General features: G+C 36.8%; 1 protein-coding gene across 7 annotated transcripts in view; it reads left to right on the forward strand.

Moving 5' to 3' along the window:
• The window catches only part of MLLT10 (MLLT10 histone lysine methyltransferase DOT1L cofactor), a 129,857-nt gene that overhangs the window by 65,275 nt on the left and 41,086 nt on the right, over window positions 1-23,496 (forward strand). For all 7 annotated transcript variants that reach the window (XM_083825175.1, XM_083825172.1, XM_083825173.1 and 4 more), the window contains 2 exons: window positions 3,925-4,180; window positions 5,894-6,460. In XM_083825175.1, coding sequence (XP_083681301.1) covers window positions 3,925-4,180; window positions 5,894-6,460 — 823 coding nt within the window. The remainder of the gene's footprint in view (window positions 1-3,924; window positions 4,181-5,893; window positions 6,461-23,496) is intronic.

Here is a 23,496-nt window from a genome sequence, read left to right on the forward strand (position 1 = left end):
TCCTACATTAGTGTGGGGTTTGTGGGCTGTGGGGGTGTGTGTGCGCATGGCTTTTTGTTTGTTTGCTCTGCTTGGACCACTCTCCTACCATCTGGCACGTCTGTGGATGCTGCCTGCTGCGGTCACTCCCTTCTCTGCAAGAGCACATCTGGGTTAGGGCTGAAGGCGTCTCAAGCGTTGGGATGTACTGTGTATATTCAGAATGATTATTATGCCTTTGCAGTAGAACTAAAACTTTTCCAGAAGTTTTTAATCCTTGCTGTACTTGCTTTCAGGACTCGGTTCAGTGTGCACAGTGATACACGTGAGGTACAAAAATGACAGTAGCTCTCTGCACCAAGTTGGCAGTAGGAAAGTGAAGTTTAAGGAAAAAGAACTGCGAAGCGGTTTATGAGGAGTAATAAAGGCACTGTGATGTACACTGTTAGCTTGATACTTGCAGTGGCAAATACTGACTTTGAGAACAGGATTAACATTCATGAGCTGGTTATTTAAGCACTCCCAAATAAACCGAGGAATGGACTTCAGGGCCAAGAGCTGAGTAATCTCCGTTTTGGGGGAATGTTTGCACTGCAGCGAAGGGAAATGACTGACTGCAGTGTGAGCAGCGCAGGGGGAAGCCTCCAGCTGCGTGTCCCATTTAAAAGGCATGCGCTGGGGGAAGCGGGGAAGGCAGGGGAAGCTCGAGGGGACTGCAGAGACCGAAGCCAGTTATTAAGTAACCAAAGAAGTTCTCACCCTCTTACAACCTCAAAAAAAAAAAACAAACCCCAAACCAATGTAACTTTGCCATGGTGTAGCAGTGTTTCTGGTGGTGGTGGTGTTTTCCTGTGGTGACATGGTGACATTTGTATTACGTCTTTGTCCTTTAGAATGTAGCATTTTAGAAAAAAAAATTGGGAGTGGGTACATTATTTTATGAACCAGTTAGCTTAATAATCTAAAGTTTGTGCTGCACCTTGATCTCAGAAGCGGATCTGTTTTAAGGCATTTTGTTTTAATTAACTCCTTAAAGTGAACAGCACAATCTGGAAAAAAAGTTACTGACCAAACGATACCATTTTATTTTTCTTCATGTCTATTGCATCACATTGGTGTGCAAGATACACTGAAATCTAGATGTGTACTCAGAATATTTCACAGCACCTGCTGAAACAGAAATACCTGCTGGAGCAAAACTTTCAAAAGCAGAAGTGCTATGTGCATGCATGTTCTCCAGTCTGGATTCAGGTGTGCAGTCTTTGAATATTTCATTGGCATTCATAGCTGAATCGTATTATTCTTACCTTCTGAGTGACTGCAAACAAAGCCTTATATCATCACGTCAAATCTCTGCACAGCATATGCAAATGGATGTCTGCTTGTCATTTTCTAGCCCTGGCCAGTCTGTAGAGCTAAGTTAAACTCTTAATTTCCTTTTTACCAAAAAACAAAAATGAAACAAACAAAAAACAAAACACAAATATCCCCCTGCAGTAATGGAGAAGAGATGCTAGGTAACATCAAACTGATTGTTGATATCTCTGTAGATTTCTCTTCGCAGTTAATATAGAACTGAGTGGGAAGGAGATGAGGATTAGGAAAGGAAGGAACTGGGTAAGAGGAGAAATCGAAGATCCTAGAAAAAGCTGACTTGGAGGGGGTGGGTTGTGGTGTGTCTGGAAACCCTTTGTTCAAATGACCCAAATTTGAACCACTGCGTCTTAACACAGGTCAAGTGACACATCAGTTTCAGGAAAACAGAGCATACTTGTGGACTTCGTAATAGTTCAAAAAGTTAACTGCTAAACTTAACTTACCTTAGAATTGGCTCCATATTCATTAAGAACTGTTACCAATACAGTAACATCAATGCAAGGTAAATTATTCTTAGCATTGTGCTTTAACAGACTTAAACTGATAATCCCTCTTCGGTGTTATTCAGAAAATCCCTAATATATTTTTATTGCAGTTCATAGTAGGGCTGTATTTGCAATTTTGAAGTGCTATATTTTTCCCTTTTAGTTAGGTAAATGAAAATAACTTCTTTGCTAGCTTAAAAAGAAGTTGGGTTTTAGTTGGGCTATGCAGAGCTTGTTTCATGCCAGCGGATACTTTACAGATACTTTCCACATGTTCATAAAGATGTGTATTTTTCATTAAATTATTATATAGTGAGATTCATTTTACTGGTTTGGCTTACTATGGGTATTAAAAATAACACTAACTGAACAGTATGAAAATGTGAAAGATCATTTGTTAATTCTTGATTTAATGTTAACATGGAGACCATTGTTACTTTTGGACCTTCAAGTCGGAAGGGCTCTCAGTGTTACTTATTTCTATTTAGGGAGTGCTCTGCTTTTCAGTCGTGAATGAAGAGTCTGGAAGTGTTGTCTTTGCATGGCTTTTTAATACACTAGGTCACATAGGTGTGGTGCAACAGGGATGGAGGGCTTCAGAGGAGGGCAAGTGCTTCAAGAGTGAGTTTTGTCATCAGTGTTGACCTATTCTGCATGGAGATACTGGCACCTCTAAAACAAAGCATGAAGTCTAACCAGTTTGAATCTCTCAGATTCGTATATTGCTGTGCTCCCTTTGGACTAATTTGGGTTGACTTACCTGTTGTAGTTTGGAAAGTGGTTTACAGTGTTTGTATGAAACAAGTTAAAACAACAACAACAACAAAAACCAACGGACTACCACTAAAACAACAGACCTACCAGCAGAATTCCGGTAAAACCATTTCCATATTTTAAAGAAGCTACTAGCCAAGGGAAGGCTGGTGTGACAATGGGAAGTGAAGATTGAAGGGGGAGCCAGGGTTGTTACAGTTGATGTTGGTTTGATGATGAGACTATAAAGTTTTAAAATACAAATTCTTATGTTCTGAAGCCTTCATTAGATCCACTGTAGGTCGAACAACATTTTCAGTTTGATTGCACTGCATACAGGTCTTTTTAAAGTCTCTTATTTTTTTTCTTCTAGTTTTTAACATGAAGCAGTAAAAATAACAACATTGTATTCAAATAACCATTTATACAAGATGAATCTATTGATCTCAGTAAAAATTTCCAATGAAGTTTATGTTAATTTGTGCATTTTTTCAACAAAAGTTTTATGCACTTTAATCATGTGTTGACAAACTTAACAATGAGTTTTATGTAACTTCTGCTATTGCTAGTTACCTAAGTATCTGAACATTAAGTTTGTTATTTGAAACAGTGATTTCTTTTAACCCTTTAAGTGTATAAGAACATATATATTTCACATTTTCCAAAACATTAATAAGCTGTGTGAGTAGACATGGAGAAACTCATATGCAGGACATGTATACATAAGTGCAGCATGTATGTATTGTGCACTAAAACAAATGTGTATCTGAGGATTAAGAATGTTGGCCTTATGACAATGGCAAGTCAAAGGTTCTCTTCCTCAAATGGTAAAAATAAGTTTGATACCATGCAACTTTTTCCAGCCCTTGGCATAGAAAAATGTGTGCACGTTCTGAACTTGGTGTACCATGAGTAGTTCTTCTGACATAAATAGGATTATTAGATGAGTAAAATTGAATATACTAGCAAGATAATAGAACTGTTTCTCTGATTTTGTCTTGTGTTACTAAAGTGTCATTACTGATTACTGATGTCTTGTATAGTAAAACTAATAGCTTTGTGTTAGCTGTGGTAGATAAGTCATCAAGTAGGCTTCCGCAGATTGCTCTAATTGGTAATAAATGATCTGACGGTATTGTCACTGAGCTAAATAATTAGTAACTGACTATTCTTTGTATAAAATAAACTATTTTAATTCCTGATTTAATTCTTAATTCTCTTTTAATTTAGTGGAAACTACAGCACCTGTAGCATTCTAGTTGTGTATATTGGTTGTTACAGGTGACCTTACATTTTCTTTTCTTGAATTCTTTTCTTATCACAACGCTAGACATACACAAGCACTAGCAACAACTCCATGTCAGGCTCCTTGAAGCGGTTGGAAGATACCACAGCTCGATTTACAAATGCAAATTTCCAGGAAGTTTCTACGCACGTTTCAAGTGGAAAAGATTCTTCAGAGGCTAGAGGGTCAGAGAGCAAAGGGAAGAAATCTGCAGGTCACAGCTCAGGTCAGAGGGGAAGAAAGCCTGGTGCTGGAAGAAATCCAGGAACAACTGTGACTGCAGCTAGCCCTTTTCAGCAAGGTATTAATCGTTCCACAGCAATACTTCTTTTGCTTTGACGTGAGTTAGACAGAAATCTTACATATTTAAAACAGATTACATATTGAGAAGTAGCTCATCCTTTATCCTCAATAATGAGAATGTTGTTTCACTTGGGAAAGCATAACTTTTTTCAGGAAAAAGTGTTTATTGTCACAACATGAAAAAGAAGGTCGTGCATCTTCAAAGGGCAAAGGTGATACTTTTGTTTAGGTTGTTAGGGTATTTTCTTTAACTGCTAAAAACCAGAAGTTTCTTATCTGCTGAAAAGTTGGTCTGGGGTAACATTCAGCATATGAAATTGAGTAGAGGGGTCTGTCTTAGCTCTTTAAGGGAATAATACAGATGTGTTTTAATTAGTCCATATTAGAACAAAACTGGTAATGTATAGGATGTGATGACTGCTAAATAATTTTTCAAGATAGATCTAAAATATACCACTTTCTTCAAAGTTAGAGATGTTGCTCAATGAGTTTTAATTTTTACTGTTATGCAACGAGCACTTCCAAATTTGTCTATTTTTCAGTATTTATTTTTTTTATTTGAAATACCAAAATGTTTTTTGTTTAAATTTTCAAAACTTCTAAAATTGTCTTCTAGAATTTCACATCTAAAGAAAAATCTTGCCCGCTGCAGGTGGCAAAATAGATCTTTATTATGTGCATGAAATTTCTTTAAAGCTGCGTTAAATTAATTTGATATGTTACTTAAAATACAGAACAACACCTTTAATGATTTTTAAATTAAAGTAGTGATATAAATTGTATTTTTAAATGAAATTATAAGTAATTTTTAATTGATAAAATGATAAAATACTAATTTCTAAAGGACTTTTTTCAATATCTAATGTCATATTTGGGAGTATTCTCTTGGTGGGATAGCAGTCACCAGTTAAAATTTTGGAAAACAGTACCCACATACACTCACCCCTAGAAAATTACTGAATGTCAGTGAAAATAAATTGGTGTTTGTATTTCCTAAGTTGCTTCATTTTCTGCCTTGCATGTGCTAATACAGTGTTGAAATGACTGCACTCCAAATATTACAGAAGCAATGCAATTCCATTACACAAAAGATCTGTATGATTCTCTGACAATGTAAAGAAGTCTTAAAATGCCAATTTTATACACTTTGCTCCACTTCCTTTCCTGTCCTTTTGAAAAATACCTCCTCTGTGGAACACCTCCTCAGCCAGGGTAAATTAAGTGCAATTGCTGTTCCCCTGACCTGTGTCAGACCCCTTATTTAGGTAGAATGGCAAGGAAGATTGCAGGCACAGCGTAGATGTGATCACAGCACGTTTTATCAGCTGCCTTCTCTTTATTTGAAAGTGTTTAAAAGAAAAATCTTGCTGTGACTTATACTAAATGTTTGTTATGGTTTCAAAACGAGGGATATCAAAGGTGTGTTTTTTTTAAAAAAAAAAAAAGTTGTTATTCTCCTTTTATTCACTTTTACCTGGTTTGTGCCCTCAAACTTAATGATGAAAATCTGAGATTCAGATCCCCAGCAGAGGGGAGATCAACAGTAGAAACAGCGAGTCATTTTAAGAACAGATTCTTTAGCTCTTGGTGATGCTTTCCATGAAGTCCTTGTACTTGAGAGTTTTGTATTCTAAGATATTAATCTTTTCTGCTAGTTTTCATCAGCAACAGAAAAAAAAAATAATTTTTGTACTTTTTTCTTTTTCTTTAGGAAGCTTTTTGGGCACTCCTAGCAGCATAAAGTCATCTTCTGGAAGTTCAGTTCAGTCTCCCCAGGATTTTTTGAGTTTTACAGAAACAGATCTGCGAAATGATAGTTTCACTCATTCTCAACAGACTTCGTCAACCAAAGATGTACATAAAGGAGAGACTGGGAGTCAAGAGGGGGCTGTCAATTGTTTCACTTCCTTAATTGGTCTCCCTTCATCATCAGCTGTTTCCCAATCTAAAAACTTTGACAGCTCACCTGGAGACATAGGTAATTCAAGCCTTACTTCTACAGCATACAAACGAGCTCAAACTTCTGGAATAGAAGAAGAACCTGTAACAGAGAAGAAACGGAAAGGAAATAAGCAAAGTAAACACGGGCCTGGTAGACCCAAAGGAAATAAAAGTCAAGAAAGTATTTCCCATCTTTCAGTTTCTTCTGCTTCCCCAACTTCGTCTGTGGCTTCTGCTGCAGGAAGTGTGACGAGCTCTGGTCTTCAAAAATCTCCAACTTTGCTCAGGAATGGAAGTTTACAAAGTCTTAGTGTTGGCTCATCTCCAGTGGGTTCAGGTAGGCATTCATTGGAATTATTTTATTCTCTCGAAAGGCATCTTTGTTATTTTAGCCTTAATTCTGAGTATGCTTTTCAAGAACAGAGTAACATTTCAAGTATCTGGAAAGTCACATTAGGAAAAAGGTAAAAATTAAGAGTGTAACGGTTGGAAGAGTAAGTTTTGTTCCACAGATCGATACCAATGCATTGTAGGTGGCTATACTAGATTGGCATGTGTATTGACCTACATATGAGATGAATGCAGCTTTTGGGGCTGTGGGGGGAATAATAAGTTGCATGAAAATAGGTGCTGTGGAAACTGAGTGACAGGCTTAGCTAAATTAAGAGATAGTATATGCAGACTATATATAGTCTGTATGTTTTTTTTTTTACTTAGAGAAAACAAAATCAGTACTCAGGCACGTTAGCTGTGCTTACTATCCCTCAATCTTTTTTTCTTTTTCAATTTAGCTCAATTAATTAAAAAAAAAACACAACAAAACGTATATATGGAGATATTAGTTTAAACACATAAGAGGATATTCTGAATCTGGACTCCTTTGTAGCCAGATGATGATTTCATGTCCTGGTGTGCTTTTTTCGAATTGAAATTGGCTGGTTTGTTCTTCCTCTGTTCTAAATGTATATACAGTTTGGGCTGTGAGAGGCTTTCTGTTTTCAGTAAATCTGTGTGTGGAGTGATATTGCAGAATACTGTATTTACTGAAGTCTGTCTTGCTTTGGAGTTTCCCTTGAGGTCTCTATATATTTGGTTGAAAACAATAGCAAACAAACAATCTGATACTCATAACTTAGAAATTTTATCATTTTTTATTGTTCTAGTTCTTTTTTTGGCTTCATTTTCCTTTTTTGAGGGCAAAGGAGAAATGAAACTTCAATATTTGGTTATGGGCAGGTTTTTATTCTTTTACATGTTTTCACTGTATGCAATATGTAGTGTAAAAATATATATGCTTTAAAAAACAGAGGCTTCATATTTGCTTCAGAATGAGGCAGATACTTAAGAACGACACCTTGATCTCAAAAATACTTAAGTCTTTGGTAGTTGTAGGCAAATGATGATTTTTATTAAGGGTAATAATAGCAGTAGCAATGGAAGGTATTAAAAAAGTGTTTTTCCTGCATAGAAATTGATAGGACGAAACGGTATGTGACAAAACTTCCTAGCTCACTGTCCATCTTTTTGATTAAAGTGCAGTTTTAGAAACACGTTAACCTCATACTTGTTATGGTCAGAGCTCACCCAACAGAGTTAGATAAGTATCCTGATGATTTGAGTCTAAACTTTCTTATTCCTCTATAATCCATTTGAGGTGGATTATATATTACATCTGAGGTAACAGATGGAAGTACAAGCTCTTATTTTGAAGAAAATGACCTGTATTTCCTGCTTTATAATTGTCCCGGAGTATTCTGGTCTCGTCAGCTGCTACAACAGGCCTTTTTCTGGCCAGGTCCATCCTTGCTTCCTTTGTCCTCTTTATTAGATCTCGTTCCTCCATATGTTTATAATGTTAAACACATTGTGTGAAAAGCTTTGAAATACATGGATGGGAACACCATATAAGTTTTATTAAAGTTATCATGATATGAAGCCTAGAATTTCATCTCTGTTAAGCACACTTAGATTCTTGCTCCCCAGCATTAGTCCTGCCCTCCAAACCAGCGGTATTTATAAAGGTGCTGAAGAACATATGTATAAACAAGCAACCTCCCCCTCCCCAAAACAAAACAAAAAAGGCCACAAAACCCAAAGAAGCAAAACCAGATGGGAAATCTGCCTTTGAGCTCCAAATTCATCCACAAGCTTATGTTTGAGTCTGGGCATATTGTTTTAATGTACTCTTCTCCCTGTTTTCCTCTCTTTCTTTTGGTTGTAGTGCTGCTTTCCTCACTTCATCATAAGCATTTTCTGGGTTTAGCAGTCCATTTACAATTTTGTTACAATGAGGAAGGGCATATGAGTGTTATCAGTATTATCAGAAGCATACATCTTCTCATGTATGATATGCTGATTTTTCCCCTCCTTTGAAATGTCTGTATGTTGTCCAGTAACAAAATAGGACAAGTGAACCTGAACTATTTGAACCAAATATCATGTAAATGCAGTGAGAAGAAATGTAGAGGAAGTCGAGCCAAAAAGTTCATACTGAATCGTACTCGGCATTATTGTATTATTTTAAAGAAGCAGAATCAGGAACTGAGTGAGACCATGCTAAGTAAAGCATTTGAGACGCTTTGTCAACAATTTCCTCCCCCCCCTTTTTTTTTAATTTCCTTACGAGTTATAGTTATCTTAAACTATCATTCTTCCTCCATTCTGTTAAGTCTGTTTGTCAAGATCCATAAAAATTACAAAAATCATTCCAAATGTGTGATAATCCTATTCACAGTTTATGTTGAAATTAGATGATAGATGAAGGAAAGCTCATTTAAAAAAAGTAATGCCAATTCATCATGTGCTATTTATGCATGTTCCATAAAACTGTCATTCAGAATAAGTGCATGCAGCTCATTTTGTGAAAACATTTGTCATCTCCAAACTTCGTTCAGGTCCACAGAACTTCTGTTTTACTGCTTGGTAAGATGAGAGATATACCATTAATAGTATAGGCCATGCAATTAAAAGCCGGTACAACGCTCAGATTTTATTACAGTTGCCACGCCACTGATCTGGTATTTCTGAAATTTCGAGCACGTGAATTTTTCACTCCTAATGCTCTATGCAACTTTAAATGAGACACTGTATGCATTAGTTTGTTTGACAGTTCACTTACAGAAAGGAATGTAATTTAAAAAATGAAGTAAAATTTAAATGGTAGGGTAATAAAGAATTTTTATATTCAATTAACACTTTAATAATACATCTCTCCCTGTTAAAAATATAGCTACTTTAGCCAATAGCAGCTAATTTACAAACCACACCTATTTTCCTGGTGGAAATTCACAGGCACTGTAAGTTTGTGGAGTAAGACATGAGTCAGTTGTCAGTGGGAGTTATATATGGCTGATAATGCTTTTCCCCAAAGTGGATTTTGTCTGTTCGCTGTGTACTGTAAATTATGACTGTTCTTCAGAGTGATTTCAGGATCTGATTTAGTTTTTCTTTCAACTTTAAAATTCATTTTAGTTGTATTCACAGGATTAGGTTCTTTCTGAGCGTCCTTCTAGGGAATAATCCTTAAAGATTTCTAGTCCTTCTAGCTTTCCTAGTCAGATTACTGGTTGTAGAACAGCCATCCCTTCTGCTGAAGATTTTCCTTCTTTTTGCAACAATGGTAATTAAAAAAAACATGGAGTTTTCATCCTGGCATTGGAAGAAATGAATAGCATCTTGTTCCATTGCTTACCTGTGCAAATAGTAGCAAAATAGATCAAATAGGTTTCTTTTACCATATTTGCATTTTAATTCAGTGGTAGTGCAGAAATTAATAGTGTGGTTCACGAGAAGAAAGATGAGTTACGGTAAATAATTTTCACACATTCTTTGTTTTTCCGTTAAGCTGCTTAGACAGGCTTTGGCCCCTCTGTTTGGAATGCACTCCAGTGAGCGAAAAACTTAGGGAACTTAGCAATAGGAAAAAATCCACTTTGTGACATGCAGTGCCTTCTGACTCTTGTGGGGTAATGCAGCAAGGTAAAATGAAAAGCAGTCAAGTGTCAGAAATAAATCAAACTTTGTCTTTTATGGTAGGTAAAGTTCTTGCAGTTGTTCTGCGCAGATACTTATTGCTAGAGGAATGGCAGTGCTTTAAGCAAATAGGGATGCCTCTCCATCTCTTCCAGTTCCGTTCTTGATTTCAAGCGTACAGCAAATTGTATAGTGTCAAGTGTTGCTAAGGGACCACCTGTTTCGATATTTGAAATACCACATAATATTTTTATGCCCTTCTGAGTACTTTTAGGATTTAAAAGAACCTGTAGAGCCCCCCTCCCCTTCCAAATTGGTCTTCAAAGTGATGAGACCATGCTTTCTGGAATTCCTTTGTCACAGTTCAAGCAACCTTGTTATTAGATCCTATGTTTTTATTTCTGTAGCAGATGTGTTCTACTCTTGACCAGTTTTCCAAATGCTCTGGTTGGTCATACTAGACAGTTTTTACAATGAAGGACTTATCCAAACCCAGTATTGTACTTCAATATAGCAATATTTCAAATTCTGGCTTAGAAACAGTAGGTGTTTTTTTGGCACAGGCCCCTCTGGTTTTATCTTACGCTTCACCCAGTCTAATTTTCAGCTTTGTATAGGAGTTTACTAACCGCTTCAGAATAGCCAATGTATTTTAGTCGTCTTTCCCATGTGGTTTTAGCAGTGATGATTCCTCAGCTATTTGTTAGGCTGCTATGCAAGGAGATGATCTTACCGTTAAGCTCATTGCTGTACTGATGATAGAAGAGAAAGCTGAGCTTCTAAGCAGATAAGTAACTTGGAGCCATTCTCATGGAGTTCGAGTCCCTCAGAATTCATGCTCAATCTTCATGACGTTATGTTTAAATTCCCCTGTAGCCTTTGACTTACAAGCTAAATCTATCAGGGGAAAGAGTTCAGATAAAAATGTTCTGAAACGGTTTGTGCTGTTGTTAATCAGCTAGGTGCCCCAGAAGCCAAAGCAGAAAAAGAAATTTTACTGTGTTAAAAAACCTGTTAGTATTCCAGATAGGGGAGGGTGGAAGGGACAAAGAGATAGTCATAGATATTAATGACCTTTAGGACTAAGCAGGCTGTGTAGGAAACACAGAAGGAAGAATTCTTGTCCAAAGTTCTTACTGAGATGTTTTGGAAATCTGCTCTTGTCACCCCTGTGGCACTCATTTCAAGAAGTGATAGTGAAGTTATATTACTTTAAATTATTTCATAGATAGTACAACTAGTAGAGTACTTAATTAAAACTTTCTGAAAAACAAACAGAGCGGAAAGATGCAATAATTTGTAGATTACTGTATTTAATTCTAATACTTATTTTCTCCTAAAATATAAATACGGAACAGTTGAGAAGAGACATAAAATGTTCAAGTTTTTTCAAATGACCTTTTCAGAGAGTGTCTTAAGCTCTTTGATAGACTGAAAAGTCCTGGAGACTATTTCAGTTTACAAAATGGTTACAAATCAGTGTGATCGTAATTGTTGTGTGGGAAGAATTAGTATTTTTGATCAAGAATTTTCCATTGATAATTGCATCACGACAGAAAAACAAAAATGCAGACCTATAGTGTTACTTAGATGGGTTACTGTGAGCAAGAAGTCTTCAGCCTTTCCAGCGGGAGGTCTCTAGGGTGCCCGACCTGCCCTGGGATCAGTAGTTTGTGCATCAGCTCCCCTGTGAATGGTGCAAGAATTTAGAAACTGTTGAAGTATCGTTTTGAAACGAAACTTGATTTCAGAGAAAAGAGGAAAAAAAAAAAAAAAAAAAAGGAAAAAAGCACACATTTTTCCTCCCCCAAAGAATTGTAGAAAAATTTGAGTAAAAACAGGTACAAGGGCTTTCTGAAGCGATTATGTTTCCCAGGAAGGTGGAGGTAAGTTAGAACAACTAAAGTGTGGGTTGCAGGTCCAGCTGCTTAGGTCTGCTTACAGCAGAGAAATTCTTGGCATCTGTAGAAGTGATTTCACCTGACTAGTTAACTGTTGTATGAGAAGCTGAGTGTCTGGCAGGTTAAAATGTATATTTTGAAGATTACTTACTTGAAACTAGATTCCCAAATTATAGTGTCACTCTGGGCATTAGTTTCTAGTTACATTTCAAAATCTATCATACCTCTATATATTTATTTAAAAATGATGGTGTACTTATGGTGCTCTGGTAATCAACAGCGAATGGTATATTTAAACTGCTATGTACTTTTGATACATCTTGGATTTTAAAAAAAAAGTACACGGGAAAGTGGATATTTTCCTGAGTTCCCTCTTACGTCTTTCATTTAAAAACAAAATGCAGAAGTTTTTGTTAGTTCTTCATTTCTGCAGAAAGAAGTAATCTTTTTTTTTTTAAACAACTGAGCAGAAAGATGCAATAATTTGTAAATTACTGTTTGAAGCTGTTTTTATTCAAGCTTTGCCAATTTTCTACCCAAGTACGAATTTCATAATTATTAAAATAAATTCTGTAGGTCTAGATTTTTGCCTATAAAGAATTATTTGCACAATTAGCATCTAAATATGATGTATGCGCAAGGTAATAAGTACCTGTATGAATACTTTGTTCATCGTTGGCTATGTCTGTACTAGCAGAGAAGAAAATGGACTGGGCTTAAAGGTTTGTTCCGTCGCTGTGCTTGCTGCTTTTCAAACTGAGTTAAAAGTCTTGTTCGATGGGGGGGAGGTTTTCAGAGAAGCCTATCATTTTTTTCTGAACTGTACTTTTAGGTTATTTTTGGCCTGTTGTAAGCCTACCATATGCTGTGTATTTGTTAGGGTTTAGTCTCGAATTCTTAATAAAAAATTGCTTATTTGAGGTGAGGGTAGTCTGGGCAAACTATACTACATGGATGAGAACTAGCTGGCAGCTTTGCTCTTACTGTTGCCTGCATAGTGAACAAAATAAAGTATTCAGTTTTCCTGAAGCTGATTATCTTTGCAGATGCATCCAGTAAAAGTAGGTAGTGTTATTATATTTTTTTTAAAAAAAGGGAAAAAATATACCGAAACTTCTAATTTTGAGCTTGGATTATGTCATTTTTTTGGTCTCTTTTTATAAAACTAAGAATTAAAATTTAAAATGAGAGAGGGGAATAAGGAGATGCTCTGAAACAATAAAGATTTCTCTCATATCAGATGCCATTGTTGAACGTGGTATTTGTTCTGAAGGTGTATATCTTTTGTGAAAGATCGAGCAAATCTTTAATGAAATTCTCTTGCTGTGTGGAAAAGAAGTGAGATACAGGTGTTGTTTCCGTACTTGTAACTGCTTAGTTCCCAGGATCTCCTTTTAAAATTACACTTTTGAAAACCTCTTCATTTTGACATCATTTTGTACGTGTGTGTATACTTTTAAATTAAAATGTACATCCTTGAGTGTGAACACTTTCCAGAATCTGGAGCCAATTTACCGGAGTACAGCATTCCTTGTAAGTCAAATGCAAGATAGCCATCAGCCTTTTACCTCCATAAAGTCTGCGAAAGGTGACAGGAGAGCAGAAAGCGTGTGGGCGGGAGGAGGGAAAGAAGAGGCTCGACTGTAAAAGTGGTAGTGCTTTAGTTGCTTTTGGTTTGTTTCTTGTCTAACCCTCCTTAAAAACCGTACTTTTCAGATCGTACAGGCTTTCAGGTCTTTCAAAAATCAAGCTTAGCTGAAAACCAGTAAAGGATGTGTATGTGCTGGTAGTATTTGCAGGTTTTTGTACCTCTGAAGACTGGCCAATTCCTGTGGTAAAACTGCTCTTTTTGCTGCTGTTCTCAGTCAGAGAGGAATTGTACTTAGCGGTTAAATATTATATTAGATGTGAAGAGAAGAGGTGCAGTATCAGAAGGTAAACTGTGACTGGAAGCTGTTTCAGGATTAAGATCAGAACGAGTAACTTCTGTGGAAGAGGCTCTGATGTCTAGAACCTGTGGTAGTTTATTGTAATCCTTTCTGAGACTGGAAAGTTCTAAAAAAGAAAACACAAAGGCAAACAACACCACAAAACAAGCAAAAACCTAACGTAATGTAGTGGTATGAGGAAGGTTAGATACCTTAAAATAATTGAGGTTTTAACTGAAAGAATGGGGACAAGCCCATTAAGACTTCAAATGTACAGATTCCTGTTCTGATGTACAGCTCCTCTCAGAAGCTCTACATTGTTTTTAAACAGATAGGCCAAGCTTCTGATTATCAGCTGCCCCTTTCCCTGTGCTTCCTTGGTGTTCAGATAATTTATTTTGGTCTCTTAAACAGGTTGAGTTGGGAAGATAGGAGTAAGGACCTAAGGCTTTCAAAGCTCCTCATAGCCTGTGCTGTTGTGTGGTACTGTGTGTGTGGCTTTGGTACCACGTTAGGGCACACGTACTGCAGGAATTCTTGCTCTGTAGTGAAATATTGGGATATTTGAAGCCAGGCAGTGTGGATGCTGACAAACTGAACACCTAGCTCTAGTTAAAATGTTAGGAACCACATTTTTTTTTTTTTGGTGTAGCTTTTACAGATAGGATTGAAGATTCAATAGCTTTTGTATTTCACAACACTTTAAAATGGAAAACCGTGTAGAATCCAGCATCTGTTGAGACAATAATTTGGCTTAGCTACACTAACTGACAATATATCCCTGTGCCTTTTAACTGTATGTCACTTCCTGATGCTTCATAAATGGTACCTCTCCTCGTTGCTTACAACCCACAGGATCTTTGTGTTGATTCAACTGGATGCAAGCCCATTTTCAATAAATCTGCCCAGCATAAATAAAATGCAGAAAGTTGGCACAGATAAGCCAACAATGTATTTCCAGAAGATTGTTCAAGTAAACTTCTCTTTCAGGAGTATTAGGCATAATTTAAAAAATATTGTAGGAGTTCTATATGCAGTTATGCTGTACATAAGTGTACTGTCAAAATACGTAGCAAAGTAGTTTTTATAAGAGCACGTGTGGTGGTAATGCAAGAAATAGTAAGTGAAACTATTTTATACTGATAGAAAAGCTGCTGCATTTCTAATCCCGATCTGGACTTTAAAATGGAATTTTTGCCAGTTTGAACTGAACTGGGATTTAAAAATTAGTTTGGATGTAAACTCACTACTTCATATTGTTCTTATTATACTTCTAGTTTTTATTCAGCTTTTAAGTAGAGTTCTTTTTTTGGTATCAGTTGGTAGATAATGTAAGGTGTTTGCAAGAAGACCATCAGGATAACATAAAAATGTTAATTTTGAATGTGATCTAGCTTGCTGTGTCTTTTTGAGAGAGTTATATGCAGAGGTTAAAAAAAAAAATGCTGGGAGTTCTCCTTAGACTAAGTAACTTGAAATACTGTTCCCCCCAAAAAACAAACAGACAAACAAAAAAACAGTGAACCTCTCTGGTCTTTAGAACTGTATAGTTCTAGGAACTTTGATTGAGAAGAGATTTATGAAAGCTGTAAGCAGAGCTGAAGAATATTAGCGTGGGTCTGGGGATTTTACATGAGTAATCCTATCATTTCACTTGTTCTTGACTTATTTAATGCCTATTTCCCATTTGTTGTTTTATACGCTTAGGAGAAGGATTTCCTGACAGGAATGACTAGAAGTTGCAAGTATTTTTTAACCAAAAAGCAACCCATAAGCCATTAATAAAGTTTCTTTCATGTAAAAATATCAAATGCAGATTAAAAAAAAAAAAAAGTGTGCAATAACTATTACAGGCTGGTTCCTAATCTGAAGAATTTAGTGGTTGATTAGAGCAAATAAAGTCCTATTGGGGTAGAAAATCAGTAGACCTTCTTTCTGTTGTAGGACTAGTGGTAAGCGTGGAATTTACTTTTTGTATGCATAAGCAATTCTCTTAAAAACAGGTAATGAGCAGTAAAAGGTTGGTGACTCAGATGTAGGTGGTGATACACAGTCAGTTCTGATATATATTGAAACTGAAATTAATAAACTGGAAGCAACGAAGTCTTCCTGACATTGTGAACAGCATTGGTTCTAAGGAATAATAATTGTGAGCTTTTAAAGCAAGCAATAGCAGCTACCCTAAGGACTAGGTGAGGTTTTCAAAGGAAGGACTCAGCCATGACTGGGAATAGGCAAGCATAGATAGAAATAAAACAGTGTGAAATACAATATTAAAGCGTATATTTTTTGGCACATATGATCACTATTCACCATCCCTAACCTCTCCTGACATTTCAGCTTGCTGGAGTTCAATGGCTTGGCTGTACACTGTGGGAGAAGACTGGGTGGCTGGGATGGCTCTTCAGTGAGGAGTCAGGAAAAGGCAGCTGCCAGGAGAGGCACTTGTACCAGGAACCCAGACAGTAGCTCTTCTTTCCATCCAGGATAAAACATCTTTGTCTTCTTCTGCCTTCTACTTATGTATGCTTTGGGGGTGGGAACTGTACTTTTTCTGTTCTGTGTTGAAGCTTGAGGAGAGTCTAGGATGAGCTTCGTTAGTCATCTTGAATAGGAGGCACAAGGAGGGCTGACCTGGTGTTGTCCCTTCATCGTAACTGTACACAGTTGGCATTAGGATTGTTTGTTCCAAAGGAGTCAGGTTAAGCAGGATGCTTGCTTGCTAGGATTCCTTACATCTTCTCTCTAGGTTGAATATCAGTAACTATTGTTCTCTTCTGCGAATCCACCTTTTCCAAGAATTTGCCTAAAAATTTTTTGAAACCATTCATGCTGTTAATACCTGAAACATGGTAGGTGAATTCCATGTTTTTGTGTGGTATAAGGAGGTATAGGATCTTCCTACTCCCTATCAGCAATCTTAAGGATTTAAAAAACAGCAACAACAAAAAACTTTCGAAGTGAAGGTCAAAGGTGAATCCTTTCATGACATATTTATGTAGCACATGCGTATTGAGAGAAGTTCATTCTGATAAACACAGTAGCAGATTATTAATGTCTAATAAGTGTCCAAGAATCAATACTGTTCTTTTAAGGATTTAGTAGACCAGAAATGTTTAAAAGGACTTTTTGTCCACGTGTAATAGTTGCAGTCAGGAGAAGTCACACTGCAGCTTGTTCCTCTCACTTGTCTTTAGCTCTGCTCTCCAGTTGCCACACAACTGCTTGTGTTAACCCTATATCGTCGACAAGGTCTACGGAATTGTTTTGTCAGCTCTTTAACCGTATCTCTTCCTAATTTGTCTCTAAAGTACGTGTCCTGTAGTAGTAAATTATTCACTGGGGTATATCTGGTGTATTCTGCTTGAAGACTCTCTGAAAGGTATGAGTGATGTTTGGGAACACGATGCGTGTGATGGTTCGGGTTAGTGGCAGTCCCTGTGTTGTATAATTTTAAAGAAACAATCAAAAATTACAGCATCAGGCAATCCAGGGTGTGCTTGTTTAAGGGAAGAAAGATGATGATAAAACTAAAGGCTACTTAAATTTGAAAGAGGCTTTCCTTAGTACTGACAGCAATGGTGGATCAAAATGGCTGCTGTTTCTTCTGTGGAAAAATTGAGCATAACTGGAACGAATCGATATTATAATCAAATAATGGCTGGGCAGAGTAAGTGTGGGTGAAATGCTTCAGCTCTTAAGGGTGGCAGACATCAGTAGCAGCCTGTCCTCTACACCTGAGTCAGAATTATTCCCGATAGTTTAATTTATACGAACACAGTCAAGCCATATTATCTCTGCATTTTAGTGAGATTATATATATGTATAACCATGTAAAGTAGTACTTTTGATTTTTAAGAGAATTTTTATACAGTGTTATTAATTCACTTAAAATCTGTTGAGGAAGCTAAAATCACTCATTTCATTTTTATAAGATACATTGGTTTTCATCAAGATTCATCCAGGATTTTGTATGTTGTGGCTTTTTTCTCTAACACAATCTCAAAAAACAGTAGTTTTTCTTTTTTTTTTAAACTTTATAGACTTGTTGTGTAGTGATGTGGCAATTATAGTCAGTATTGCTGTTTTCTTCTGGTACTATTTTTTTTCCCATGGAAGTATCTTAGGCTAGTTACTAAAAATTAGGCAGTAGGTAAAACATGTAGGTAAAAAATGATTTTCAAAAATTATTTCTAAATTAATTGTCATTTTTCTTGTATCAATGGCAAAAGTTAAAATTTGGCTTTAATTCATTTTTTTTGATTCCTGATGTTCAGAAAAACCTGGCAGTTTAAAGGAAAAATAAAAGGCTTGCGGTCTTTGGTAGCTGCCAGTTGGGAGAATAAAGAAAAAAAATAAGACATAAATGACAGTCGTCTTGTTAGAATATGAACATTAATAGGTAATTAATATTACATCAGATGTCGGAGGCTGATGCTGCTAAAAAAAAAAACCACCCGTGGAAATATTGCAGGGGTGTTCACTGTACGCTGGCACTCAAAAATCATTCATTCTATCATCTTGTCAAAACAGACACACATGCTGAGGGCTTTATTCGTTGTTAGCGTGGAAAAATGAATGGGTAAATTGAAAATAATGTGTAGTTGTGAGTTCATCATCCTAAGTATGAGTAAAGGGGTGATGCAAGTGGAGGTGGCGTGCCGTCCGCGTGAGTGCCGTCACCTTGGGACTGGGCATCAAAGTGCTGGGTCACCGCGGAGGCTGAACTCCGGAGACTTCCAGCTGCCCAGCAGAGGAGGAGAGTATTCATGGTCACTTCGTGGGCAGAGACCTGTGCTCTCAAGGTGGCAAAAAAAAAAAAAAAGTGCTTGAAGGAAAGGAAGTTCATGTGAGCATCTCATGCTGGAAGCTCTTTCTGGGCGTCCGAGCCCCTCCTCAGCTGGTCTCCCTGAAGCCCGGGAGGGACGAACTGCTTTGTGTTCACCTATCGATCTATCGCTGAAGCAGGAGGGATGCCTCGTGATTAAAATTAGCGAGGCAGCTTCAGTTGAAGTTTCTAAATTTGTTGCGGACAATGAAATTAAAATCGGTCTTTTGTTGGGGAGACTGATCATCCCGGGGAAGGCTTTGACTTTTTATTTGCAGCGGGAGCTTTACAATGCAGCTAATTGGCGTGTGCTGGCATGTTCTCATTGTACCAGGCGTTTAAAAGCTAACAAACACTGACAAAAGAAATATAAGTAAGAAATTACAGCGGATAGAAATAAATCCATTTTACAATTTGAGCTACTGTAAATGATCAGAGCTCTAATACAAGAAAGATGTATTCAGGTATATTATTGTTCACTGAAATTCCTGTCTATACATATATTCTTTTGTGTGTCTGTTAAACATGATCTTAACATGAAGCCCTTTTTCTCCTAACTCAAAAGCTTTCTCGAAGTTGATGAATACCATACATAATGGTAAGTTATATTAGAATCTTTTTCAGAGGTTCATTTATCACAAAGGGTAGCCTTTTGTAGAAAATCCTGATTGAAGGTCTGCATATTCTATTGATTGGGTGAAATACGGGTCTGCAGTGAGTCAATTGTTCGGTACTTGAGTGAAAACTTTGTAGATTGTCTGCAGGAGCCTGATAGGTCAATAGTTCCTCAGTTCTCCTTTGATGATCTTTTTGTATGTGCGCAGTAAAATGATAACAGTTTTATTCTCGTTCTGAGATTCTTTTCTTTAATTTTGTGAATAGTGTTTCTAGTTCTTCTTCTGTGCTCCATTCATAGGTGTGTTACAGGGGTATCTACCTCAGGAATTCTCCCACTTACTTTCCTGACTACTTAAATTACTACAAGTAATGCATGTGAAGGTATCCGTGTTTAGTCCCTTCTTTGTTCTGACAGCCCAGTGCTGCCCGTTTGTGCCATTGCTAACGGTACTATCAGTTTCACAGGGAGCAATATTGAATCTTTAATGTATCTGATTGCAGCTTCCCTCTAGTATTCGGTATTAGCTTTGTACCCCTAGTTCTGTATTCACTCATACTGAGTGGAAATGAAATATAGCTTATTAAATTAGAACTTGGTTCACTTTTTCAAGGCTTTTGTTCATTTATAGGAAACAATCGTAGCTATATTCACAAGTTACTGAAAGATTTTTGGGGGAATATTTACAGCTAAAACCCTCTCATGAGGATAGTTTTGAAGATGATCAAGCTTATTTCTCAATGTTGTATTTAATTGGCATCAGGAAATCTAGTGGTAAAAATTGGAGTTTTTTCTTTTTTCAATTGGTGTTGGTCAAACAATGATTTTCTTGTATGTGTACGTTGGAAGAGCAGTGCTGTATGCATCGTAAATTGTATTGACATGGAGTTTAGCATATGCAAAAGAAATGAAATGTTTAAACTTTGCATGATGAAGTTCTTCGCATTTTAAGCCAGCAATCATTAAGATTTTATAGGACTTCTGCTTTTCACACTGTTGGAGCCACAAATTACGTGTTAGGCAGATGTCTGTAGTGGTGGGTCTCTTTTTTTATATATTAAAAAAAAAAGTTTATATTTCATAGTCTACATGTGATGAGAAATACTGAAATTTCTCTAGATTTGCTTTGCTTTAGTAAAGTAGGTTTAGCTTTTTTCCTTTTGATATAGGGTTTCCCTCTCACTCTCCCAGGTGTACAGTGCTCTGAACCAGCTTTGAGATGAAGGAAAGCAAGCTCACCATTTTTCTGAACAAAAATAAAACACCTGAAGGGTATCTGACAAAGTGTGCTGAATTTGGACTTGGTGAGTTTCTGCTGTTTTATAAGCAGAGCATTTTTGCTGTTTAATGTCGAAGAGGTATAGGTTCACAAGGGAATGCAGAATAGAAATTGATGGGACACCATCTGTTGTTACTTCTTTCCACGTTGCATTTTTTTCAGAACTGATTGCCTATTTGTAACTGCAGCATAGAACTTCGAAGGGCATAGATGGAAGTGGTTACTTTATGTTGTGTGCTTTCTTGTTAAGCTTTGTAGGAACTCATTCTTGTGGGCCAGCATAATTGTTACCTATGTGTTCATTTCAGAACAGTGTTTGGACAGGGTTTATCATCTAATCTGCCCTTTTTTGGTGTGTGTGTGTGCACGTGCACATGTGTTTGAGTCTTTTAGCTGCCTTCCCATGTTTCTTTAAATAAAATTTTAAAGTTAGTTTCTTTCCCTCCTTCCCAAACCCCGTCTTGCAGGTTTTTTATAAACATCAAGGAAAGATTGTGCAGTGTGTATAGGACAGAAAGAAGCTACTAAAACTTGAGATGGATATTTAGTATTTAGTTTACTCCAACAACGTAATCATCTGACTCATAATCCGAGTCTGAGGCGTTTGTATTGTCTATAAGAGTTTTGATGGAGGCAGAGTATCAGGAGCTCATTTTTCATTGCACTGAATTTGTTGGCTGCCTATCAGCAAGAAAGTACCAAAAAGAAAAAAAATGAAAGCTTTGGCTTGAATGGAGATAACTACAAGTTTGAAAGAGTTTCGTTTGATAGCTCTGGTTAGTATTAAGGTGATGGTTGAAACCAGCGAGTTGAATTTCGTGCTGACAAAGTGTAAAGGAAGAAGGACAACAGGTAAAGGCTTCAACACGTTTGAAAGAGTTGGTTGAAAAGGAGTACTAAAAAATGGAGTCATGCAAGTGACATCTTTCAATAAAAATATTTTCAATAAAAATATAAAAGGGAGTCAGGACACTTGCAGACAGAAGTGGTCCACTGCATTTTTGTCAGTAAGAGACAGTACTCGGTTCTTTGGTTCTTGGTTTTGGTAAATATTACGGTCAATTTCTTACATTTTGCATACTTTTTGTGTTTTAAAAAATTCATTTGAGAGATCTGAAGTTTTCACTTTCATTCATGGTGTGACAGCTTCGTGCTTTGTGCTTCTTAGTCTTACTCTGGACCTTCCAGTCACACTTTTTCTATTTGACCTTGAAGTCTCATCTCTTCTACGCCATGTTTTATCACTGGAAAGCAGGAGGAGGGGATGCAGGCTTACATGTCTGCTGGGGGATTTTAGGGCATACTTAAACAAAACAAAACACCCACAGCTATGGGGAGCAATGACCTGAAGGTTGTAATTTCATGTTAAGAGCTAGCTGTAAATTGTGATGGTTGGTTGTAGCCTTTCTCTGGCTACTTCTGTTCTTACTTGTTCTGTCTGCTCTCAGTTTTGTTTCTTACTCCTGTGTCTATTTTCGGGTCTACTTTCACCAGTTGTCTTACACTATTTTTGAGTCACAATGTTGAGAGTTGTAGCACAGAACAGACAGCCATCGTGTCAATTCCAGTACTGTGGTCATCTTTGGAAGATAGCGTGTCTGCACTAGCAACTTTACAGTTCTGCACAGTTGGTCTCAGCATCAATGTGGGCAAAATTTAGTATATATGCTATGATTTTTTTTTAACATGGTAAATTAAACTAGGCAAAGTCTCTACTGAGCATGGGTATTAAAGTTTTTTGAACCTAGCTAAATTTGGACAGACTTTACAGTATAGATAAAAACACATCCGCCTGTGGCGAAGCATGGGGATAGCAGTGCTCAGCTAAGCTGTATAAATGTTTTTATTTTTATTTTTTTTAAGGTAGAGAAGAACAATGTACAAAGTCAATCTGAAATACTTCCTTTCCGCTTATTTTAATTCATGGCATTTTTTCAGAGTATTGAATAAAGGAGTCTCATTGTTCAGTTGTCAAATATTGCAACCTTACGTGTAACTGCTTGCCCATGAGTTTCTAAAATACCATTTTAAAGCTTTAGTTGTTGATAATGACACCTATGTAGTCTAGCAGTGGTTAAGGCAAACCAGCTGTTTGCCACAACCATAAATAACTAATCACAACAGAATTAATTCCGTTGTTACTCGTTTTAGCCTCTCTAATGTCCCAGTTTTCCTAATTCTGTCTCAGTCAAGCATCCTGCAGCATACCTGCAAAAACAGTAATTTCAGATCATTGGATTCCAAAAAGAGAAAACTTTTGAAACTCCTTTAAATACTATATTCTGTTAACAGTGAAGAGGAATGTAGTGCTTCCAATGATTCCTCATTTCAGTGCTGAGATAGGTTGCTGTCAGACTGATTTGAAGCTATGGTAGTTTTTCTGAGATCTTAAGCTAACACATTAAGTTCTCACTGAAAATTAAAGAACTTAGATCACAACTGTCATGTTCCTACTTGGGAATACTTGTTTAATGAGCCTAATACTGCTTAATTTTTAGTGTAAGTCATATTATAGTAGCTTAAGTTTGTACATCTTGGATCACCATGACAAAAGTGAACTTGTAGAAGCTGTAGTCTTTATTTATCAGTTATTCTTCCATATCTGTCTAACTTTTTCTTCTTGCAAAGATCTTTTCCTGTTTTTACATGTTTGAACTTCAGGTCTTTCCTGTACTTCTGAACATACTGTATCTCAGACCTGACCATGTAGTTCTGGGTCTTACTGATCTTTTTCTAGAAGAGATCTTCAAAACTTACCACATCATTCTAGAATAAGCATGTAATTCTTAATGTGTCTTATTTTATAAAGTTAAATTATTTATAGATGTAAACCTTACGCAGGCTGTTAC

Source organism: Anser anser, assembly GCF_964211835.1.
Source record: "Anser anser genome assembly, chromosome: 2".
In the NCBI taxonomy this organism is placed as follows: Eukaryota; Metazoa; Chordata; class Aves; order Anseriformes; family Anatidae; genus Anser; species Anser anser.